Source organism: Bicyclus anynana, chromosome 1, assembly GCF_947172395.1.
Source record: "Bicyclus anynana chromosome 1, ilBicAnyn1.1, whole genome shotgun sequence".
NCBI classification, from domain to species: domain Eukaryota; kingdom Metazoa; phylum Arthropoda; class Insecta; order Lepidoptera; family Nymphalidae; genus Bicyclus; species Bicyclus anynana.
The window spans coordinates 3,067,412-3,093,147 of NC_069083.1; the positions used below are offsets into that span (position 1 = coordinate 3,067,412).

At 34.8% G+C, this 25,736-nt stretch overlaps 3 protein-coding genes across 5 annotated transcripts in view; 1 reads left to right on the plus strand and 2 right to left on the minus strand.

Annotated features, from left to right (window-relative positions):
• Positions 1–2,374: 2,374 nt before the first annotated feature.
• LOC112055628 (ATPase inhibitor mai-2, mitochondrial) lies at positions 2,375–4,824 on the minus strand. Of its 2 annotated transcripts, none has more exons than XM_024095819.2 (3): positions 4,664–4,824; positions 3,852–3,978; positions 2,375–2,678 (listed from the first exon to the last, which is right to left on the minus strand). In XM_024095819.2, exons 1-3 carry the CDS (start codon positions 4,714–4,716, stop codon positions 2,544–2,546), a joined length of 315 nt encoding a protein of 104 aa, XP_023951587.1. In that variant the 5' UTR covers positions 4,717–4,824; the 3' UTR covers positions 2,375–2,543. The 2 variants fall into 2 exon arrangements, with proteins under 2 accessions (XP_023951587.1, XP_052738852.1); XM_052882892.1 differs by lacking the exon at positions 4,664–4,824 and adding an exon at positions 4,287–4,403.
• Positions 4,825–5,175: 351 nt separating this feature from the next.
• On the minus strand, positions 5,176–8,195 carry LOC112055626 (uncharacterized). Its single transcript, XM_024095816.2, has 3 exons — positions 7,134–8,195; positions 5,858–6,100; positions 5,176–5,329 (listed from the first exon to the last, which is right to left on the minus strand). The coding sequence occupies exons 1-3, from the start codon at positions 7,649–7,651 to the stop codon at positions 5,176–5,178; spliced, it is 915 nt and encodes a 304-aa protein (XP_023951584.1). The 5' UTR covers positions 7,652–8,195.
• Positions 8,196–12,277: 4,082 nt separating this feature from the next.
• Positions 12,278–25,736, plus strand: part of LOC112055627 (protein scarlet) — a 40,634-nt gene continuing 27,175 nt past the window's right edge. The window contains exons 1-2 of one of the 2 annotated variants that reach the window (XR_008251002.1): positions 12,278–12,508; positions 23,975–24,204. Coding sequence is in view for 1 of the 2 variants with exons in the window: in XM_024095817.2 (XP_023951585.2) it covers positions 23,997–24,204 (208 nt within the window). In the remaining variant the exon portion in view is untranslated. The remainder of the gene's footprint in view (positions 12,509–23,974; positions 24,205–25,736) is intronic. The other variant, XM_024095817.2, reaches the window with a different exon arrangement.

The window sequence follows — 25,736 nt, forward strand, 5'->3', positions numbered from 1 at the left end:
TTACTAAAGATATAAAGCATCAATACTAAAGATATAGAATATAATATTATGTTTGTTTTGGTTAATCGACCTTGTTCGTGCTCAATAACGCCAGCAAGATCGGAAGCTGTCGCGACCATATTACTACTACTAGACTGTTATCCTTAAGGTGATATGTGTTTAATATGTTGCTATATGAGATAGGTAGGTATGTCTAACTGCCTTTGATAGTATAATGCAATATTTTGATGATAATAGTCTTTAACTCAACTATTATGTACCTTATGTATCTGTGATAATAGTAGAACGCATTTTGGTCATAATTGGAATACGTCCATTTAAAATAAAATTAAAAGCGTTTATTTTGAAAAGTAGTTTAGCTATGTAATGTAAAATTTATTCCTGAGTAGTACTTATTTCGTACCAAGTACGATTCGACTAGTTATCTTCAAAGCTAGAGTGATTAGGCATATTTTGGGCATTTCAAGTGCATAGCTATATATAGTGGGCTTTCCTGGCATCAGGCATTATAATCGACCGCAAAACCAAGCAAATAAATATTTATGAGCCACAGGAAATATTACAATAGGTAGGTACACCTATTATGATAAATCATTTTGGTTATAAATGTATTATTAGAAAAAGAACGAAATTAACTGTTTAAAAAAATATCAACACGGTTGACAAAGTGTAGATGTTCAAAATAAGCTGACATTCGTAAAGAACATTAAAATCTAAAAAACAAAACGCCCAATAATACCTACCCAACATAAAATCCAACGCCCATACAGCAAGATAAATCCTTTCCTGAACTAATCCTCAGTCCTCTATACGCGATACAAAAAGCTACCACATGCAATCTGAGATAAATCCTGAAGACTCACAAAGTCGAACGATTTTCACAAGCTACTTATCGCAACTTTAGTAATACCTGTTGCAAAACTTTTAGCATATTATGATATCAAAGCAATACATACATACTTACATAAGTAATCATGAATTGTTGTGGATACACTACACAAATATAGGAAACGATAATATATTTATAGTTTACCTAAGGGTAGGGGGGCCCACAGGGGAAAATTGCTTGAGGCACATCAAGGCACATTAATCCGGTTAAGTAACCCTCATTTATTTACCTAAGGATTTTCATTCATGTATCTGATAAAAGAGATAAATAAAAACCTTGGCATGTTGTGGAAAGCAAAGAAAATTGTTTCTGGTACTAGCAAATCTAGCATACACAGACGGGTATGAAGCGCTTGTGGCGTCCCCAATCCAGATTTTTATATCTCTGGTTAAACTGTGGATGTCATGGATTATTGTCATAGGTAAATCCTCTCACAAATAGATTTCTAACGAGAACATGTCGTACTACTTTTTAACAAATCATAATGAAATCCGTTCTTAGCGGACGTCTACTGAGACAAATTTTAACTTAGTAAGTCAAGCGGTTTTCAAGATATCGTGATGAGTGCCTTTACTTTTATTTGTATTTGAAATATTTTTAAGATACGATAAGATTCTTATAGTGTCTTTAAAAAAAAACTCACCGATCATCTGTCGGTGAGTTCTTCCCCATAATAATTAAGTTAAGTTATATCTGTTATTTTGTTCCTTGTGTGGTATTTGACTGTTTACATGTTTTTTAGTTTTTAGTGAATGTTGTCTCTATATGTATATTGTAAGTGTACGTAAATAAATAAATAAAGATACGATACGAATTCAATTCAAAGTATCTTACATCCAGAAAACAAGTGGAAACAAAGATAAGGCTATGTTGGTTCAATACGATTTTACTAAAAATAACAAGTGTCCCTAGGGGACACAAAACCTTCTAGTTAGTAAAACAGTATACAAGCGCAAGTGGCGACATCTTAAAGAAATCCGTCGCAACATCTTGCACTTTGAGTTTCTCAGTATATTCTCTGTGAGTTTGCTACTTAAAAATGTTCAAATCTTCTCACAGATGGCGCTGTTTATAAAGATGCCTGCAAAATATACATTATGCTTTACTGATTGTACTAAACATTACTACATAATTCTAAGGGTGCCCACACCATCTATACTAATATCATAAAGCTGAAGAGTTTATTACAACGCACTAATCTCATACTACTGGTCCGATTTGAAAAATTCTTACAGTGGTAGATAACCCATTTATCAAGGAAGGCTATAGGCAATATTTTATCCCGTATTCTTACGGGAACGGGAACCACGCGGATGAAACCGCGCGGCGTTTACTAGTCAGTAATATTCATGTAACATTATCAATATGTAGTTCAGTGTTGCCTTATGTTGTTAATTAAAAATGTTATAATGTCCATGTAAAAAAATATGTTTGCCTTATTATCTACCAAGGTTTAACAGAAAACATATCAATGAAAACACAACATTGGCCTGTACAAATATATTTTGATGTCACAATACTACGAACTAAAGAAAATAAAAGCGAAAAAAGTTTGACATCTTACAATGTAACATACACCTTTAAGTATCAAGTGATTCTTTGAGAATATTATAAAAATCAGGACTATGGGAGTGTTTAATTAAAAATTTATAAGCTACTTGTCTGAGTTAATGGTGGACATTTGTTCTTTGTGACGTCGGATGGCATCCTCGTGACGTTTGATTTGCTCCTGGTGGAAGGATATCTCCTTGTCTAAATGCCCCTTCAGATTGGACAACTGCTCCTTTTGCTGAAAATAAAATGTCATCATCATTATCAGCCTATCTTTAATGCCCACTTCAGGGTCAGGCTTACCTACTTAAAGGAGAGTAGATATCAGTAGCGAAGACTGAAATTTTGTCCTAGATAACCCGTTAATGTGTTTTTGGCTGCGTAGGAACGTTAATTATTTACGTCCGTAAAACTTATGGATTTTTAAAAGGTAACCTGATAGGAATCGAGTTGTTAGGAACCATCGCCCCTGGTAGATACGGAGCTAAGACCCACAATCTACTACTCCAAAGTAGGTAGGCTTTTTTTATAATAGATATACTTTAACAGACATCACTATGTAGTCCCAAAGCAAGCATAGCTTGTGTTATGGGTACTAAGATAGCAGATTTTATGATATATTTATATACATATATTTATATCTATGCTGATATTATAAAGCTGAAGAGTTTGTTTGTTGGACTACCGGTCCGATATGAAAATGTATTGATGGAAACACCTGCAAAAATAATATGCTAAAAATATGTTACAACATAATGCAAAGAAAACTTTAGACCTTTAGTTGAGTATGCATTACATGGCAGCTATGGTGCCACAGACTGACTGACAGACTACTGTTATTTATTATTTTACTTTGTTTTGTTATTAATTTGTTAATTGTTATTGTTACTAAAATATATGTTGCAGTGTACATTGTAAGCTTCATGATGCTTGCTATGTACAACTCTCCAAACAAGAATAAATATTTTGTGAGCGTCAAATTACAACTTCAACTTGTTGCAAATTAGAAGCAAACAGTTTGTGATTTATTGAAAATAATCATTCATACATATTTTTTTTATTATTCCTTTGCATGTGCATAGCCAGTCATCAATAGTAATAAGTACAAGTAATAATTTTTTATCAAATAAAGTGGACACATATAATAACCATTGTCAGTTTTGTCCTGTCTATCAAGTCCTGCCAGAAAATCTAATAAGTCACTTAAAACACTCTAGATTAACCTCCACTTTACACAAATATAATCATAAAAATTCTTTAATTCTTATACATTAAAACTCTAAAATGCAGAAAATTCTTTTATTAATTATAATTAACTTCTCTTTTCTATGATTGCCACTGTGCCATAGAGCACTTTTTTAAAAATCTGTGCTGTAAAAAAAGACATAATTTCAATCAATGACATATTTACCTTTTTGTAAAAGTATTCATCTTCCCGAGCAGCCTCCATTTTGCCAAAGGTACCACCAGCTTCACGGATGGCACCACCGCCGCCACCACCCTTGCCGGCCCCAGAGCCAGGCTCACCAGCATACATTCTGAAAATCAGCCCATTATTGTATAAAATAATGATGTGTATATTGTTAGCTTGCTACTAAATAAATAAAAAAAGCAATGACAGTAAGAAGAAGTTTTACTAATAACAACATTACTGAACAACTAACGGACAGAATAACAGATAAACAAATAAGATATCACAACAATATTATTGAATAAGAAAGCAGCAGCTAGCAGAACACCATATCAATATGTATTGAATTGAAGTAAAGTAAATTGCGTCATACAAAAATAAAGATCAAAATAATAATAAGTAAATATTTATATTACATTCACAATACCACATTACCCAAATAATGTTTTATGTGCACTTTTAATTCCCAGATTTTTGTAAATACAATTATACAAAAAGATTGCGTATAATTTACTTTATTTTTGTTCTAGTCATAGAATCTATTATGCTATGGCATGCCAGTACTGAGATGCTGAGTTAATTTAGTTGAAATATCATGACCAATAAGATTTATATTCCGTTGTTAGATCGAAAGTAGGGCATGTCGCCAAATTTTAATAAAATATGCAGAAAATGATGAAATGACTATATTTACAGAGTATTTTTAGTGTATTGTAGCGGCTAGATAGAATAGAATTCATTTCTTTCTTTTTTCTAAAGATTTGCAACTGGGGAGGTTAGGATTGCGTAACAACCGGCTCGGATTATCTTACCTAACAGAAATTGCACGTAATACGGGAGTTCTCGTCCTTGCTAAGAAGTTCATGATTACTTAAAAAATAGGCTGTTCTTAAAATAAAAATTACTAAACTTTTGATTTTTCCTGAACAATTTTTCTTTCAATTTCAAAATGACATTGACAATTAACAATTTGTTATCATGACATATGACATTGACAGTTATAAATATTCATAGAGTATAAAGCAAAAACTAAATCACAGAGTATAATCATATTACTAAACTTTAAAAATACATTAATAAACTAGAAAAAAATAACAATCGATTATTATTTACATATCATGCTTAGTCGACCATCAATCAGCTATCAAATTATGAATAACTAATAAAAATTACATCGACGTGGAAATTACAGTGAAGATAGAAAAAGCAATGCTAGTGTTTTAGTATGGTCAACTGTTCATAGATGGTGCTTATGTAAAATAACCTTAAAAACTACAATTTAATAAATCGTTAGTTTTGTTTACAAATTAATTTATATTTTTACTTACGCCATTTCACGGTTTTTTAACCAAAGAATATGTTTAAGTTTCTGTTCGGCAATAATTTTATTCAATTCTGCTGTTTCTCGCATAGCTCTAAAGATTTGGCGCTCCTCTCTCAGAGATTCCATTTTCAAATGTTTTTCTATAGCAGAATACCTGAAAAATCGTTTTATCGTTACGTATAGGTATTGAATAATATGTTTACTCTTCATTATGTAGGCAGTTTATTTAAATTACCACAGAAATAAAATATAATAAATTGGTGGGTACACCCTACGAATTATAATTAACCAAATTATTTTAATGTTCTTAAATGCACATTACGTTTAAAACAGGTATAATGCCTAAAATCAATGGAAGAACCTAAATAAAATAAACTTAGTAAATGAGGATAAAATAATAATAAATAAAAGAATGTTAATAATAATTAGGTATAATAACACAGTAGGTATAGCCCCAGAGACCACAAAATAAGTAATGAAGTGAAACACCAACTGCAATGTTACAAACGATACGTAAATAAATAATAGCCTTAAGTGTAAATACCTATATGAATTATGAAATCATAAGCCGAACTTCAACTATTATTCTTAAGGTAGGTACACTGCAGAAGACAGGTCTCTCGCAGGTATTATTAATAACCTATGAGTTTGATCGATTGAAAAGCAAATGTAAGGCTCTCACTTTAAGAACTCCTGCATATTTGTATTGAGTTGAACAACGTTTGTGATGTCGTCCAAAGGCATTGGCTCCGTCATAGAACATGTTGATTTCTTGTTATTTACTTTCTCTTGACTCTCATCGCGGTCATCGACGTCAACTATTTCAGCGGTTTCGGAGATAGATGTCGATGATTCCATTACTTCGCTGACTTTTTCCTGTGGGCTCTCATGGTATTCGTTGCTGCAGCTTGGTTGACAAATGTCTCTGTAAAAACAGATGTAGTATCTTTATCAGCTTATTTTGATTTTTAACAAGCTACTATAGGGCATCTGCGTTGCGATGGGTTTCAAATTAGATGTTAACGATAAATAAGTTTTGTTGGTTTGTTGATTTAACCTCTGCGTTCGATTCAGAGGACGTAGGTTCGAATCTGATTCGGGGCATGCACCTCCAACTTTGCAGTAATGTGTATTTTAAGAAATTCATGTGTCTCAAACGGTGAAGGAAAAACATCGAGCGAAAACAGACACACATGAGAATCTTTTTGATCCTCTACGTGTTTGAAATTTGTCAATCCGCATTAGGTCAGCTCGGTGGACAATTACCCAAACCCCTTTCATTCTGAGAAGAGACTCGTGCTCAACAGTGAGCCAAATTTGGGTTGTTCATGATATACAAGGATCAGTGATGTGATAAGCGATCTTTGTCTCCGGTAATAATTATTAAGATACATTAATTTATGACGTCAACAGTATCCTTTGTCGTTGATAAATTATAGTCTTTTACCGCTTCATCTCGTGTACCTTAAGTCTTAATTACTTTATAAAGGCCATTAATAATATACTCGTACGCAAAGAACAACAACAGCAGTCAAATGCTAACTAATTAATTATTAACTTATACCTACTACAAAACACTAAAATGGCAATGGACAGGACAAATGCTGAGGGAAAAGGGGGAGAAATGGACAAAAAGGATTTCAGAATATCATAGGGATGGTAAGAGGAATAAAAGAAGTCAGGTGAAACGTTGAGAGGATGATTTTAAAAAGGTCGCCGGTCCCGAATGGATGTGAATGGCAAGGGACAGACAAAAGTGGAGATCTTTAGGGGAGGCCTATGTCAAAGGACAAGCTGCTAATGAATAAGGAATTATGTATATACTTAAAAATGTAACTGTAACTAACCAGCAGTAATAAAGGTTTATTTTACCTACTACAGAAGACGCGCCGCAGTTTCACATGCGTAGTCCTTGTAACAGTTGGAATATTACGAGTAGCTTAGAAAAAAATACTCACTCATCGATACATTCAGTCTTAACTTCAACATTAGCACTCATTGATGTTTCATTAAGTTCATTCTCTTTTTTCAATACTCCATCTTTGAGCACATCTATAATATTGCATACTTCTAACGACTGTCTTGAACAGTTCTGCACCACGTCTCCATTAAGAGCTATTTCCTCACGAGCGATACGCTTCATATTCTGCCATTGGGTTTTAACTTTCTTAATAGAAAGCCCAGTAAATTTATTACCGAATTTCACTGCTAACTGTCGTAGTATTTCATTCCAAGCGACGTCTTTTTCTTCTGAATGGTTCGGACCGTTGTTGGTCTTAGTGACGACGATTTCTTTGTGCTCTTTAATCAGTTCTAGAAGAAACTGCTTCTCTTCTACCGACCAGTTAGGGGTTCTTGCGCGTTTGCTCACTATACGGACCATTTTTTTCGACACCTCCCGTGGGTCGTGCTTTATTTTCAGCAACGTTTTGTTGCAAACGATGCACTCAACGTCCAAAATTATCGGTTTCCACATTTAAAAACAAATGAACAACGTTTAACTGTGACAGCGAATGTGTTAAACGCGACTGTTTAAAAACTATCACCACAATGAAGTTCTTATTCATCTAATTTCATTATAATTAAAAACTTTAATTACGAATATAATTCAGCAAGGCGATGGACTTCAATGTTCATTTTGTTTAATTTACCAGTGAATATTTCATTTTGTTTTATGTGTTTTACGCCAGGATTTGTTTTTGCGAATATTTAGATACTTTTTAGTTAAACCTCTAATTAAATTGTTTATTTTTAAGTTAATGACACTTTATGAAGAAGTTAATAATGACACTAAATTAACGTCAAAGCAATAGCTAACTAGAATATGAAATACTTGCATTAGTTAAGTAAAATATTTGGTTAATTGCAACATGGAAGATGCATAGTCTAATGATAACTAGGTACGATAAGATAAAGGGAACTAACTAATTTCATTACAGTGTAAAACGCACGTTTTCGTGCCTACAACTAAAACTATAATAATTAAGATGTATAGCCAAATTGTAAGATTAATGATTTTTAAGCTAATATGCTTATAATACACAACTTTAATAAATTAAACAGGTAAGTAACTAAGATATAAGTAAAAGCAAAGATATTCTAAAAGAGTATTAAATAAAATAAATTATATAATGGGGATGATGACTAGGTTTGAATATATTGTTTTTTATAATACATTCGGGTAAATAGGGTCAATGTTAACTAATTTATACATAAAAAGCAAAGATTGTATGGATATTTGCAAAATAAATGAGATTATAAAATTTCAAAATCTAATAAAAATATTTTATCGTAATTAGATGAAAATTCATACAGTTTTAGCTTCCTTACATTAAATGTGACATTTTTTAATATATGAACTATAAGCATAAACGCACAAATAACAAAGATATTAGTAATTTTGTTTGAACGCGCATACAAATCTAACAATCATTACATTGCCTATGACGTCATATTTTCGAGCCATTTTGTATGGGGCGTTTTTCAGGGATCCGCGGCAGCGCCGCAAATCTGACTCTTTAAATCCCAGTAGCTCCGAAAGTAATGATCGCAGATACCCTATTCCTTTTACAAAATTGCTTTACTATTAGTATACTCTTAATTTATATACAATTTAAAAAACTGTCATCATCCCTATTTATTTAACTAAAAACTTTTATTATTTTGTAATAAGACTTTATATGTTATGTGGACAAATTATATTCTAGTCGCTCTTACGTTTGTATGATACTTTCACTAAGTAATATGAGACATATTGATAACACTAACTAATACATAGTCTAGCAGCTAGACAATGGTACAGCTTCTCAAAGTGTTGAGTCTATCAGGGTGGTAGTAGCGTACCTAGAGAAAAGGGTATTGACAGACAGAAAGACAAACAAACAGGCTATATAGGATAACTAAGTGATCATAATGATGATGATTGAATGATGAGTGAACTTATGGAACCCTAAAATAGAGCGCAATATAATAGCACAAAGTTTTAGTTTAGTCTAAAAAAATATTTACATATATCTGTAGTGGAGTCTATTACGTTCTGTTAGATGATACTAATTAAATGCCTCGTTGGTTCAGTGGTTAGCGTGTCATCGTATCACAAAGTCCTAAGTTCGAGTCCTCGGTCGGGCTATGAAATACTGAGCTACAAGTAAGCCAGTAAAAATTTTCAGTTTATTGGATAATTGGTGTTGTTACACTGCCATGCCATGTCCCGGTCATTATATTAATATTTTATAATGAGCATCAAAAAGCCGAACATTCTCACTCCAAGACCACCAACCCGCGTTGGTACGGAGTGGTGAATCTGAGCTCCATATCCCTTCTCCTGTAAGGAGGTACACCTGACCTTCTAGTGGGCCGTTTACAGATATTGTCAACCAATCAACCAATCAACAAATAACAAGAGCCCTAAGTAAAGAGTCAGCAAAGTGTTTAATGGAATCCTCATGAACACGAAAAACTCCAATATTTCATATGATTTATTCTTTACTAGAACTTTTAAACAATGCTACGTCTCCCCTAACATTTTCCAGTCTAAAATATACCTTATAGAATACAAAATAGAGCACAATTTAGTTTTATTCCAACCGGGCGTACGTATGCCCGGAGCAATACATCTATACTAATATAATAAAGCTGTAGAGTTTGTTTGTTTGATTGAACGTGCTAATCTCAGGAACTACTGGTCCGATTTGAATAATTCTTTCAGTGTGAGATAGCCCATTTATCGAGGAAGGTATAGGCTATATATTATCCCCATAATCCTACGGAACCGCGCGGGTGAAACCGCGCAGCGTCAGCTAGTCGCTATATGTATAATATCGATTATCGGACGCAGTGCGTCCCATGAGCAATTCAGTGGTATAGAGGAAAAGAAAATTGTGGTAAGTAGACAAAGAAAGATTGGGAACCGCTGTTACTCTGCCGTCACGCCCGATGGCAAGCGGTGATACAATCTACGATGGAAAACGCAGAACGTACTTATCTAGAAGGTACCTATTCATTTGTACCAACTGTGATGGACCTGCCAATGCATAGTTTTAAGCAATGTGTTAAAAAACATTTACTTAGTCGAGGTGACTACACCATTGATCCTTAATGTAAAAAATGCTTGGAGGCCGTTGGATCAGCTTCCACTTTCACACAGGAAGTAAAACTATACGAAATTGTAATGTTGACATCAATTGTAAATTATAACCATTCGCTGCCCGCGAGTATTTTATAGAAAAGCCTGTCTGCGTTGAAGAAGCCATTTAAAAAATCTTTATATTCCTCTATCGCGCGGAGCATGATACTGTGCTCGCCTATTGCCCTTAGTTTATTTTATATTTTTTTACATGTCACGATACGATGGGCGACCGGTCGTTCATTTAGGAGTTAAGTGGATACTATTGTATGATATTATACCAACCACTGGCTGGTTCACTAATTTTGACTTATGCTAGTTGACATAAACGAATTTGAGATGCTATATCAATTGTGGTGCCTACCATACAGTAGGTAGATAACATTTCTCAGCTGATTTGATGCTTATTAAATTAATTAAATTAGGTGCTTAATAAAGACCAAATTAGTGAATAGGCCACCTGCACCTGCAGTTCGTCATTAACTTCGTTATATAGCACTAGCAGACGCTCGCGACTTCATCCGCGTGAAATTTAGTTTTTCACAAATCCCTCGGGAACCATGGACTTTTCCGGGATGTAAAAGTAACTTATGTGTTAAACCAGAGTAATATCTATTTCCATTCCAAATTTCAACTAAATCGGTTTAGTCGTTTCGGCGTTTAAGAGTAACAAGAGTAACTCTAAAAATGAAGGACTTTCCATACAAACTTTAAACCCCTATTTCACCCCCTTCTATTTTTATTTTAGGGTCAAAAAGTACCCTATGTTTTGCTCTAAAGTCCCATTTACGATTATAGCAAAATTCATCTTGATCAGTTTAACCGTTTAGCCGTGAAATGGTAACAGACAGACAGACAGAATTACTTTCGCATTTATAATATTAGTATAGATTAATTACTTACTCTATACGACAGGTCTCATTTATAAAATAGGGATTTGATTGTTAGAAACACAGAGTAACCAGAGTGAGTCTTTACAGGCAACGTACCAAAGCCGGTGAAACCCATTAAAAAAAACCAAACGTCACGCGTCTCTTTGACAACCGCATATACAAACTTTTTTTTATTTGTATTTCAAAATTTAACACTAACAACAATTACGTAAATTAATGCAATAATCAATAATTACCGATGACAAAATACTCCATCTTGTTTCTTTAGCTTTAAAAAACAGTTTTTATAGTATTTAAAAACATAAGACGTCATTTTTTTTGACTAATATTGAAAATTACTGATGCGACGGTTCGTGTCGTAATGACTTGAAAATGTATAACTTTTTGAATTTTGTATTTGGGGCTACGACACCGTCGTGTTCGGGACGCTCCATCTGTATATTATTGATTACCTAATCTGTGAGCATACCATAAACTTCCCCAATCCACTAAACTGATAGTTTCCTGTTTTAGTAAACCCAGAACGCAGGGCCTGTATTATCTGTAGCTGGAGTTCTAATCACTAAATGACTAAAGCAACGAGGCAGCTTAACCTTTGACCTACTTGTTTTAATTATAAAATTCCACGTTTTTGTTGACCAAAATCTATATATCCGATTACAAAACATAAAAATATAGTATTTATTTGTCCTCATTAAAAGTCATAGAAATGGGACATAAAATTAAAATTTATAGCGCGGCTCGCGAGATTGCGTAAAGTGTAGGTTTTTTTTTTAAATTTGAACATGAGAGCATAGACAAAATAAAAAAATAAAAAATAACAGACAAAATTATACGTACAACATTTATTTTTAAGATTATTAAGCTATTTATATAGGTAAGGTTGCCTGGTAGAGATCGATAATAAGCTTTAAGGCTGCCATTTGTATTACTTCTTTTTATGTTTCTGTTTCGTTTGTTTTCTAAATAGTGCGGTGTGCAAATAAAGAGTATCAAATAAATAAATAAAAAATAAAATAGTGAAGAAAATAAAAAAAAACATCTTTAACGATTAATTAGTAACCGCACACGGCATAATTATCTTAAAATGATGGGCAGTCAGTTGTATGTAGAAACTCGTTCGCAGCGGTTGCGGCGATGCTATATTGAATGTGAATCAACTTAAAAGTGAACGAACCTTACCAAAAAAAAAGAACTTTTTATTTTTTCACGTGCATTAGTGTTATATTGTTTATGCTTAGAGACCGTATTTTTGCAGTTTTACCGGTTTTGAGGTGTCATTAAGTGTTGTGTAATATTATACCGGTTTTCTTAGGTGAGTGCATTTTAATATGCAGGTTGCAAAAACGCTCCATTAAAATAAATTTTAATGTATTTGTATGAATAATCTTTGCGTTTTATAATAATTATGCGTTTTATATTGATTATAAAGGCTCGCTCGCATTGGTACCAGCATTTGCTTTTCGGTTTCGGTCCATTAGCTGAAATCTTAGACATAATTTAATATTAAAAACGCTCCATTAAAATAAATTTAACGTATTTTTTAGGAATAATCTTTGCGTTTTATAATAATTATCCGTTTTATATTGATTATAAAAGCTCGCTCGCATTGGTACCAGCATTTGCTTTCCGGTTTCGGTCCATTATCGGAAATCTTAGACATGATTTAATATTTCAATGATTTTTATTTGTTGCGATGTAGCTTATATGTGTTTATAAATATAAAAATGTGTTTTTATTTTCAAATGCCATGCAATAAATGCTAATGTGAGATAGCTTTTACGAGTATGTGTTGAGACTATATATCTATCGCATATTTATTTTATGCTGATGCACTTCCAATGATAATTTTATACTATAGATCGGTTACGTCCCTACAAAATCACCGCAAAAAGTGATCCTAATTTAGCGCTGAGCGCACACATACATAATTTTGTCTTTAATTCCATTAAATATTTATGTATATATAGTTTTTACAATTCCTGAACACACAACTGGACATTGTAGATGATAGTTAATTATTACTCGTATTTTTTTAAATAACATTCATTGTTTAATAAGCGACTAAATGAAATTAAGTCACTTTTCCACATAAGTCCGCCTCAGTTTTGATGCGCTAGTCCCATGGCTTTTACGAGTAAGTACCTATGTAGTGAGACGATATCCGATCGCATATTTTTTTATATTGATGCACTTGCCTCATAACTTGCAATGGAAAGTTCCGGGTTCGATTCCCTTGTTGAATTGCATTTACCATTGATAGCTTGATAAATCAAGCGGTGAAGCAGTATCGTCAAAAGAATCTTTGCGATTAGGTTTTGTAATGTGTAAAAGAAGAGACCAAGATAGGTACTATACTATAGTTTATAATCTTATTATATTCCAACGATAGATAAAACAATACCAGCTATCACTAGTCTCAACAAAAAGGAATGGTGAAGAAAAAACATCGTGAGGAAACTTGACTTGAATTTTTTTAATTATCTACGTGTGTGAAGTCTGCCGCATCCGCATTAGGCCAATGTGGTGAACCAAGGCATAAGCCCTTTCTGTATGAGAGGAGACTCGTGCTCAATAGTGAGCCGAATATGGGTGATGATGAACTACGCTAATTAACCACCTCACTGAAAAAGTGGTACCATTTTAACCAAGTTTACTTGGAGTGTGAAACTGAAAGAGCGGCAGTATTGACGGCCTTGGTGCGCGGTGGATTTACAAGACGGAGGTACTGGGTTCGATCCCCGGCTGGACAGATTGAGTTTTTCTTAATTGGTCCAGGTCTGGCTGGATGATGCAATCTAAGATGGATGGCCTTTCGGTTTCTGCACGACGTTGTACCGGAACGCTAAATCGCTTGGCGGTACGACTTTGTCGGTAGGGTGGTAACTAGCCACGGCTGGAGCCTACCACCAGCCAGACCTGGACCAATTAGGATGCATGATAGCCCAGTGGATATGACATCTGCCTCGGATGCCGGACGGTGTGGGTTCGAATCGGGCATTCACCTCCAACTTTTCAGTTGTGTGCATTTTAAGAAATTAAATATCACGTGTCTCAAACGGTGAAGGTGAGGTGACCTGCATACTAGAGAATATTCTTAATTCTCTGTGTGTGTGAAGTCTGCCAATCCGCATTGGGCCAGCGTGGTGGACTATTGGCCTAACCCCTCTCATTCTGAGAGGATACTCGAGCTTAGCAGTGAGCCGAATATGGGTTGATAACGAACGATAGAATATACCAGTGACGGACGTAAAGACAGACAGATCATTAACACGAAGATAAAAGCTCTAGTATTCTCTAACAAAATCATATTTTAAACCGGTTCACTATTTAATTTATTGCTTAATAAAATGAAGTAGTACATACAAAATTAATTTATTCACTGATTCATTGATTGGACCTCAATTAGCAGTTAATTAATAGTGTTGTCTTTATTTATCGCATTGCATTTTGTGAACCAGATGTTACGGTTAGAGTGTGCTCTGTAATTTTTATAAATACGAGTATCTAGTGGCTAACTCGATAGTTCTACCAATATACATTTACTAGCTGACGCCGCGCGGTTTCACCCGTTTGGTTCCAATTCCCGTAGGAATACGGGGATAATATATAACCTATAGCCTTCCTCGATAAGTGGGCTATCTAACACTGAAAGAATTTTTCAAATCGGACCAGTAGTTCCTGAGATTAGCGCGTTCAATCAAACAAACAAACAAACTCTTCAGCTTTATAATAGTATAGAAGATATAGATTTCATATAAAAATATTTGTGATTAAAAAATGGGGGTAGGAATTTCAAAAATTTTTTCTCCTACCTACCTTTTCTCATACCTAACAATAAAAAAAACTTTTAAAACAACCGAGCCTTACCGAAGGACTCCATCGCCTGCATGTGGAAACATGTAATTTCGCACGCAAAGTTCAAGTGTCCAGTTATAGAAAACAGCGATTTAACGTTCCGGTACGATGTCGTGTGTAAACCAATAGGCGTGTTTTTTTTTTATTCTTTACAAGTTAGCCCTTGACTACAATCTCACCTGATGGTAAGTGATGATGCAGTCTAAGATGGAAGCGGGCTAACTTGTTAGGAGGAGGATGAAAATCCACACCCCTTTCGGTTTCTACACAGCATCGTACCGGAACGCTAAATCGCTTGGCGGTACGTCTTTGCCGGTAGGGTGGTAACTAGCCACGGCCGAAGCCTCCCACCAGCCAGACCTGGACAAATTAAGAAAATCTCAATCTGCTCAGCCGGGAATCGAACCCAGGACCTCCGTCTTGTAAATCCACCGCGCATACCACTGCGCCACGGAGGCCGTCAAAATATCTTCTATCCAACTCCTAAACAAGTTAGCCCACTTACAAGTTAGTCACTTAGCATCAATTGAGATTGTAGTCAAGGGTTAATTTAAAAACTTTACATCACCTAATTAAAGGAATGGTGGAATGATAACTGAAAATGGAATATCTATTATTATTATTATTAAATTATTTATTAATTTTTATAGCCCATCACATTTTCGGGCAAATGCCTCCTCTAAACCTTTCACAGTTTCATAATCTGACGTCACTCTAAATCCAATATGGCGGACTAAGTTTTTTATGCATCCCTACAATATAATGTGAATAGCTTCATATAAATTATACAGCCTCGGCCATTTTGACGGCCTCCGTGGCGCAGTGGTATGCGCGGTGGATTTACAAAACGGAGGTCCTGGGTTCGATCCCTAGCTGGGCAGATTCAGATTTTCTTAATTGGTCCAGCTGGTGGGAGGCTTCGGCTGTGGCTAGTTACCACCCTACCGGCAAAGACGTACCGCCAAGCGATTTAGCGTTCCGGTACGATGTCGTGTAGAAACCGAAAGGAGTGTGGATTTTCATCCTCCTCCTAACAAGTTAGCCCGCTTCCATCTTAGACTGCATCATCACTTACCATCAGGTGAGATTGTAGTCAAGGGCTAACTTGTCAAGAATAAAAAAAAAAACAGCCACTAGCCCTTCCGGGAGTATTACCGGTCCGGCAAATCTCTGGTATGCAGGTTTTCTCACGATGATTTCCTTCAATGTTGTTCAATGTTCCTTGTGATATTTACGTTCTTAAAATGCACACAACTGAAAACTTTTGTATTCACTATTTATTTAATGCTAACGGATCAAAATTGAGATTATCTTAGGTAAAAAAGGCATGCCTACTGACAACCCATCGTGGATAATGGATATTCTAAATCAGGTAGATGACATTTCCCAGTTCCCGGAATACGAAAAATCGTGAGGTTATTTCATTTGATGTTTATTCTAATAAGTAGGTTAGGTAGGTTGTTAATAGAATAGATTAGTAAATAGACCAGCAGATCGGAACACAATAATGCTGTTTGACAGCGATAATAATACAGGCGGTCAAAGCCGTAAAAAAAAATAATAGGCTCTATGTATGTAACGATAATTTTTTATCTTGACCCTAATCTGGTTATGGTTTTTTTCCGAGATGAGTACCACAGCCTATGGGCAAGGTACCGTCGTGTGAAGGTTTTTTATTGCCGCCCATTTATTAGTGTCATAAAAAACTTATTAATCCATAGTAGATACAATCTATCATTATTTAATTATCAATCGAGCCGTAGTTGTAATTTGTAAACAGGCATTTCAAGCATTTTAATTGCCTTGAAGAATATTTCATAATATTTACTAATCTTCACACGGCACTCTAGTTAAATCATTTCGATGACATTAGTTAGGGCCTTAAAAAAGTGTGTCAAGCGATTGTGGCTTATATTGCTTTCGGATTAAGGGTCATCGTTGTTTGATGAATATATGGTAATGTGATACTTGGTAGGAAACTCTACCTCGTACCGGCCTCGTCTTACCGCAATATAAGTAACGCTTTGTGTTCTACTAGACAGTAGACTTGTCTATAACAATAAACATAACTGATAGTACACAAGTGTCTAAAAAACAGTACAATGTTAATTAAATTGTTCATTGGCTACTTAATGGCTTTATTTTTTGAGACACGAATACTCAATTTTGATTTTTAAATATTTTTTTGACAATACGAGCTGAAAACGCTGTCGGCCAGGATGGTTTATATTTTCACTGTTTCATGACGTTACGTAAATGCTAAACCTTAACCAAACGGAGTATTAGTCAAAATTATTAGTTAAAAAACCTTTAGTTTGGCGTTTATTCCTTTAGTGACAGCAATTAACGTCGTGAAGTCACAAAATGGGCGACAGCATTTTATATGTTTGGAAAAAAATATTAAACAACACACACAATGACACAATTTTTAAATTAAGTTTTCTATGAAATCCTCAATTTTTATTTATTGATATCGATATATTTCGGACCCTTATTCCATGTACTACACGAAATTAATATTGTCTATAGGTATTAAATCTGCATACCAAAGAATTTTCTTAATTCTTTGCGTGTGTGAAGTCTGCCAATCCGCATTGAAGGGGGCTGGTGGCCTAACCCCTCTCATTCTGAGACGGGAGTCGAACTCAGCAGTGAGCCAAATACGGGTTGATAATGATGATAATGATAATTAAATTTGATATAAGTCAACTACCTTGTTAACTCATTAAACATGGATAGTTTAAAAATCACATTATTATTAGGCGAAAGTTTGTGTCTATGCAAGTGTGTATGTTTGTACCTCCTTTGCGATGCGGTTACTGAATCGTTGATTAACACTACTTTTCATCCCGGAAAAATCCATGGTTCTCATTACCCGTGGGATTTTCGAAAAACTGAATTCCACTCGAACGAAATCGCAGGCGTCCGCTAGTTTTATATCATCGCCTACAAACAAAACTACACTTCACAAGGCATGCTCGCTAGGCCTTTGTAGTTATAGCCGGTGCCCCGGTGGTTTTCCATTCAACTTATTACGTCGGCCATTCGACAAGGTAACGAAAACCTCAATAGTTATACCTTGTTGCTACGCTAATAGCAGTGTGGTCGTGGTCAAGACACTATGTAGGTATATGCCACTGTAAAATTGTAAATACCGTTAGATTATAATGTATCTGAACTGTCGATAGATTGTGAACCGCAACATACTGCTTACAATTTAACGTATTACTATTCGCTAGATTGTAGGGAATTTTATTATTATTTTTTATTTGTACGTTTACAAATAATAGCCACTCGGACTATTTACAGTCATTCAGTTGTTCTTTCCCACTTTCACCCCACACAACTTTTAAACGGTTCAACCGATTTTCATCAAACACGTCCAAAAACTCTCGCCCGTAAGTCACCTTTAATACAAAAAAAAACTAAATTGAAATCGCTTTATCCGTTCGAGAGCCACAGACAGGCACGTCAAACTTATAACATCCCTTTTTGCGTTGCGTTCTGTACTTTCCTCTGGTGCGGTACGAGGTTTTTTGACCTCGTACTAAAACTTTATGTGGTGTAGTACGAGGTCCCATTGACCTCGTAACTCTTGAAGACGCTAGATGTACGAGGTCAATTGACCTCGTACCGCAGCGAACGTGTTAAAAAGACTGAACTGTAGTGTTTGTTCATAGTGCGGTCTTTAAACTCTTTGGCTGGGAGGCTATGGCCGTGGCTAGTTACCACCCTACCGGTAAAGACGTACTGCCAAGCGATTTAGCGTTCCGGTACGATGTCGTGTAGTACCCGAAAGGTGTGTGGATTTTCGTCCTCCTACTAACAAGTTAGCCCGCTCCCATCTTGGACTGCAGCATCACTTACCACCAGGTGAGATTGTAGTCAAAGGTTAACATGTAAAGAATAATAAAAAAAAAACTCAGCCTACAAGTGTACTCCAGCACATGCAATGGGTAACTCAATACATACACGAGGTAAATGACACGGGTTAGCCTTTGATTAGAAATACTTACGGGTGTCCAATGACATCCACTTTTATTTATTCACACGTCTTTTATGGCTTCAGCGTTATATCCGGATCATATTGATTCCTTCCCTATGTAACGAACGGGCTTGAAATGACATCCACTTTTTTATTTATTTGTTCATGCACTAGGAGACGCTACTAGGAGCTTCGGGCTTTAAATTACTGAGCTTTTTTCTTCCAAGAAATTTTCTTTTTTTTAATATGACCAAAATTCCCATTCCCCTCCAACTAGTCGGGAAAGACTGTGTTAGGAATGGGTACGACAATAGACCAACGGGGCGGGAAGCGAACCACCACCCCTCGGTGATGAGTCCGACCGCTCTTACACTTAGCTATTGAGGCTTAAATAGCTAAATTAAACAGCTAAAACTAATTTCTTAGTTAAGAAGTCCGTACTTCGAATAATACGTTACACCGTCGGTCCCGGTCATTGTTAACTTTAAAATCTATTCATTAAAGAATAAAACATTATCACCCCTAAGTGGAGGAACGTGGAGGGTCTAAATTCTATATCCTATCCTACAGGATCAGGAGGGGAATGCAGCTGGCCTATTCACTAATTTGGTCTTTATTAACAACAAAGACCTACCGACAAAGACGTACCGCCAAGTGATTTAGCGTTCCGGTATGATGTCGTGCAGAAACCGAGAGGGGTGTGGATTTTCTCTTAACAAGTTAGCCCGCTTCCATCTTAGATTGCATCATCACTTACCATCAGGTGAGATTGTAGTCAAGGGCTAACTTGTAAAGAATAAAGTAAAAAATAAAAACCTTATTAAAATAAACATCAAATCAAATAACCACTGTATGTTTCATATTCGGTAGCTTAAGCCCATTGTTAACAAAGATTACAATGTCAACTGGGCAAAGTCATCTATACCTGCTCTGCATCTATATCCACTAGAATTGTCTGTAGGCACCGGTTGACTTTTTTTACCTGTAATCTCACTTTTGATTACTTAAATCTTAGATTGCATCATCACTTACCATCAGTTAGAAAGAAAATAAAAATAAAAGAAAATAAATAAAAAGAATATTAGATCACGTGACTTAATTATTACTAACAATAGATAGTTGGTAAATCTATATCTATACTAATATATAAAGCTGAAGAGTTTGTTTGTTTGTTTGACTGTACGCACTAATCTCAGGAACTATTGGTCCGATTTGAAAAATCTTTCAGTGTTAGTATCGTATATATGTCCACTTACATACGTCAAAGTTAGTGAAATGGGTTGATATTGATTTAATTTGATAGCACATAATTATGCTTATTAAACTCCTCGGGCTGTGTAACTATAACTAATACGATTTCGTCGTTATTTACTTCATTAAACTTTTTTACATATAATTACATACCTCCATATGGAATGCACCATAAAACAGCCACACCCCACTCTTTCCCAACATTAAACACAGCCTTATTTAAATATAATTAGGTAACGTAATTAGCATATCCCGTAAATAAACAAAATTAACGAGCCACTTTATAGTAATAAATGTTATTGTGACTTATATTATTACTTGATAATTAAGTAATATAGTATACGCAAAATAAAAAATAAAAAAGATAAATGGAATTTATTTTAATGTTTTAAAAATATGATAAAAACTTATATGATAAATCACAACAACGATGCCCACAAAAACTCAACAACATTATTGTTAAAATATTATGGGTGCGTTTTATGAAGATGCGTGCGATAGTCAGACGTATCGTATTTTATGAAGAACTAGTAAAACATCACGGTTTCGCCCGCGTAGTCCCCATTCCCGTAGGAATACGGGAATAAAATGTAACCTATGTTCATCAGGGATAATATAGGATTCTAATGGTGAAAGAAATTTCGAAATCGGTCTAATAGTTAATTAGTTTAATTTTCATTTTCAGTCGTTACATACCAATCTTACCTCTTCATAATATGTACGAGTAGCCCATGCTCCTGCCATAGATACGTACAGTAGCCAATTGCCTAATTATGAAGTTTGGACCGTAGTTACTTTGGAAGGTAGCAGATTTTAAGGGTCCAGATCCTCCATTATCCAAGAATAAGACGGCACATCATGAGTAATCACGTTTTCAGTCGCCAGACCCTTAGTTCCGGAAGAGACTTAAAGTTTATCCAAAGCCCCAACCCGCATTAGTGCATCATTGTCGATACTAATATTATAAAGTGGAAAAATTTGATGGTTTGTTGGCATTGAATAGGCTCTGAAACTAATGATCAGATTTGAAAAATTCTTTCACTGGTGTGAAGCTACGCTATCCCTAAGTGCTATAATTTATTTTATTCCCACATTCTTACGAGAACGCGAACCACGCGGATGAAAACACTGCTAGTCATAATGCAATAGCATAGCAATCCTAATGTTAATTAATACAATTATATTAAATTAATTCTAATGTTAGGACAGGTAGAATAGGTAGACGAAGACTTAGCACAGTAAAGTAAACTTGTATAATAGATCGCTGACTTGTCATATAAATAATGTTAGCAATCCTCTAATTTAATGGTCATTAAACCTAGATATTTCATCATTAAATGTAATCTGTGGACAGTTGGCTAGGCCAATCAGGTACGTGGCAAAGTTCCGGTTGGCGAATTCGCTAACGATTGGCGCGCGTTGGCCAGCCCACTTCCGTTGCGAATTTTCACACACTATTATCCTCAGTAGCTAAAAATAGAGCCACTAATATAGATAAATTATATTTTATTTATTTTTGTTGAAGGCCAATGTTATAAATAAACGTAATACTTTATACATAATATAGTTTGCTATCTGCTTTGCCCGTAACTAATTTCGTGAAACTTTCTTTAATGACTAAAAAAGTTTTCCAAGAAAATCCAATCGCCAAATTAAATAAAAACTTATCTGGTGCTACTAGTCGTTTTTTTTAGATTTATTGAGGAAAATTAAAGACTGATGAAATTGTTTTTCTATTCCTTGGAAGGATAAAATAAATGGAAATAAACAGGATATAAAATGTATTTCTTAAAAAAAAATATTTCCACGGAGGCGTGTATTGTCTGACTAGCTGACGCCACGCGGTTTCACCCGCGTGGTTCTCGTTCCCGTAGGAGTACGGGGATAATATAACTGGGCTATCTAACACTGAAAGAATTTTTCACATCGGACCAGTAGTTCCCGAGATTAGCGCGTTCAATCAAACAAACAAACAAACTATTCAGCTTTACATAGTATAGAGTAAAGATAGTGTTTTATAACTCTTTTATACTTATATGTATAAATAGATAGCTTAGGTTAACAAATTAAATGAACTCTAAATGATTTCAATGAGCAATATAACAGGTTTTTCTCATTTTCATAATTATAATAAATATTAGATGCAAATTTTGCACTGAGATGAACACACGCAAGATGAGTAGGAAGTGGTAAAATTAATTATTCATAGAGATGAATGAGATTCCTTGATTCGCCTATTGTTCCATGTACATATATATTATTAGAATAAATGAACATAATTTAATAAATATATTAAACTAGCTGACAACCGCGACTTTTTTCGTGTAAAATTCTGTTTTTTACAAATTCTGTGAGAGCCATGGATTTTTTCGGGTTAAAAAGTAGCCTTTGCTTAGCTTGGTTCAATTGGTTCAGTGGTTTAGTTTACCTGAAAGGTAACAGACAGACCGACAGACTTTTGATTTTTTGAATTTCGAATTTTGGAGACTCGAGCTCAGCAGTGAGCCGAATATGGGTTGATAATGATGATGATGGTTTTCACTCCATATCACATGACTTGTTTCGACTCTTTTGCTTAATTAATGAACTATTTAATAATTTAATAATAATATAAATTATTTATTTAAACACGAACCCGAATTGATAGCACCATGGTCAATTAATTACGACAAGGAATTCATAAACATAAACTTAATATATGCACCCAAACACACACATCAATTAATTACGACAAGGAATTCATAAACATAAACTTAATGTATGCACCCAAAAGAATCTCACACATCTGCTATTGTTAATTAACTGGTATATTAATACAAAATATTTTGTTTGTAAACGAAACTTCTACAATCAATTTTATTGAGTCAGGTGTTTTGTTACTATGGGCAATATTTTACATGTCATCAACATAATTTGTTCTTTAATATGCACACTATACACATACCAGAAACGGTGGAAAGCTGAGGTGGGTCTGTGGTTATCTATTTGTTTTGACAACAGGTGGTAAATAAATAAAAGAATGATAATGATACTTTTGAATCTAGATTCAAGATTTAGATTTTCCAGGTTCCCCAAAATTTTAGAAATACTCAAAAATTATAGAGTAAATTCCGCGTATTTTGCTCTATTGGCAGTATTTCTATAATTTTCTGTAAACACGCTATTTAGTTACTTTGCTTTTGATACAACTTACTCGTACTCGTAGTTCAAAAACTTTTTTATTTTAAATTTGACACTAATAATTATATAATTATGCTAAGGGGTGAAAAATAACATCGTATGATTGACTGATCTTTGTAAAGGTGGTGCCCAAGTAAATGATAATGTTTATTAAAATTTTTTGAGAGAGGCACCGCCTTCAAAACTATCAGGTGGGATCAGGTTAATTGTGTAACTTGATCGGATCCGTTTGACAGCTCCATTTTATGAAATATACGTCAAATAAATGTCAAATTCCTCAATCCATTATATTTTCTTGATTAAGCTACTTTGATTGACTAAAATGCTAAAGTAGGCCTTAGATTCGTCAGGTTTTGACGGTGAATATAACAATATGTTATTACATATGTATTCTTCATACTGATCATTCGTGAAATATCTTTAAAATTGACACAATATTTACCAAAGTATTTACGCTTAATTTATTTAAATAAATAAATAAACACAAAATTATTTGTTTGTTTGCAGTACCAAATGACGTAACCCTACAATGAAGGAGTCGGATCTGAAGATACCCACACGCAATGTCCTCACGGGAGCCGTGGTCAACTGGGAGGACGACGAGCTGGCGGGCCTGGGGGACACTCCCGAGAACCTCACCCTGGCCTGGAAGGACCTCTCCGTGTACAGGAAGAAGAAATACCAGACCAGTATATGGAGGTCACCGACTTATGAGGAGGTGAAGGTTCTACATGGAGGTAAGCCCCATATTGCGTTACAAGTTATAGTGGATTAAACACAAGGGTATTATTTACAAGAACTCCATAGGACTTCGTTCGCGTGGACTTTTATACTATCCATAAATCTTTCTACGCCTATAATATTATTAGATGGAGAAGAAAATCGATGTACACATGTGAATGAATAAAATAGTAGTGTCTGTACATTGAATAAACTGTCAGCATGAGTCGATTTCCCAGACCATTAAAATTTTCAGGTTTTAGGGGTATAGGGATTTTAGGGGGTATTATTATATGACCATCTTTATTAGCCAGTGAAAAATTATTTTGAAGTCGGCAGAGCATGTCATTGTCCGGGGAAGTACTATCGCCATCCTTGGGTATATCTGCTTTACTCCGGTCTATTATCCACCTAATTTAATTAAACTCAAATCCATGTCAACCGCATTTTTCTTATTCCGAATAGTTGTTAACGAAAATCACAATAACAAATTGTGGTTTATTTTATTGTCGTACCCACTCCTAATTTTACAGTTTTCCCGACTATTTGGTCACATTTAAAAAATATAACAATCATTAAAAAAAATATAGTGAATACGAAATCACGTGGCTCAAAAATCACTGACAGTAGCTAGTTGATTATTTTCGTGTAAATCCACTGTAAATCCACATCCACAAAGTTAGAGAAAAGGCCTGCTGAAGGGTGTGATAGCCGGTGTATTGAGGACTCAGGTTGAAGTACTTATTATAGGTGGTGATTTTCCACTTACCGTCAGGTGGGCTATCTGCGCGGTCAGCCAATCAATACATAGAAATAAAATTGTAGTATCTGTCAGTGATTTCAAGATTTCAACAGTCCCAGGATGGTTCCGGATTTATCGTCCGCAATGTTGTAAAAGTCGAAAGTGTACCGAGCAGGGTAGCGTTCCTTATCCTCCGAATTAAACGGTATTCGTTGAAGGTTAAACAGGTTTACGCACCGACCTCGATACATCCTGGCGAGAAGGTAGAGATATTTTATGAGAATATTTCAACGGCCATACATGTATCAAACTCCTATTACCGATACATAGAAATAAAATTGTAGTGTCTGTCTGTGTTTTTTCAATTGTTTTTAGTTATTTACCAGCAACACAAACGACAGACACAAGCGAGCTTTTTAAATTTATTGTCTGTAAGTCTGTCTGTTTGTCTTGTCCGGGCTAATATTTGGAACCATTTTAATAGAACTTTCACTGGAAGTTAAAGAGGTTATCAAACAACATTTAGGCTACTTTTTATCCCGAAAAAATCCATGGCTCCCGTAGAATTTGTGAAAAACTAATTAAACGTGGACAAAGTCGTGGTCGTCTACTAGCTATTTTATAAAAAAAGAAAATCTAGGAAAATCAGTGCCAGCCTTTGAAAAATATCTAACTAAAAACTTCTCTTTTGAACATCGGTTAAAAGTAAAACGATTGCATAAGATTAAGTAATTTCGGATAAGATAACATGAAACTTGTTTACAACGTAGGTAGGTGGTACAATAAATTATACGCATACTAAGTTAT

What these genes read in the sequence shown, in the direction of transcription:
- LOC112055628 (XM_024095819.2), bottom strand. Translation starts at nt 4,716, where the DNA reads ATGAACTTCTTAGCAAGGACGAGAACTCCCGTATTACGTGCAATTTCT. An exon ending in TTACGTGCAATTTCTGTTAG is followed by an intron (nt 3,979 to 4,663) that starts GTAAGATAATCC and finishes GCTGATTTTCAG; the next exon opens with AATGTATGCTGGTGAGCCTG. An exon ending in ATGAATACTTTTACAAAAAG is followed by an intron (nt 2,679 to 3,851) that starts GTAAATATGTCA and finishes TTTTATTTTCAG; the next exon opens with CAAAAGGAGCAGTTGTCCAA.
- LOC112055626 (XM_024095816.2), bottom strand. Translation starts at nt 7,651, where the DNA reads ATGTGGAAACCGATAATTTTGGACGTTGAGTGCATCGTTTGCAACAAA. An exon ending in AAGACTGAATGTATCGATGA is followed by an intron (nt 6,101 to 7,133) that starts GTGAGTATTTTT and finishes CTGTTTTTACAG; the next exon opens with AGACATTTGTCAACCAAGCT. An exon ending in AATATGCAGGAGTTCTTAAA is followed by an intron (nt 5,330 to 5,857) that starts GTGAGAGCCTTA and finishes ACGATTTTTCAG; the next exon opens with GTATTCTGCTATAGAAAAAC.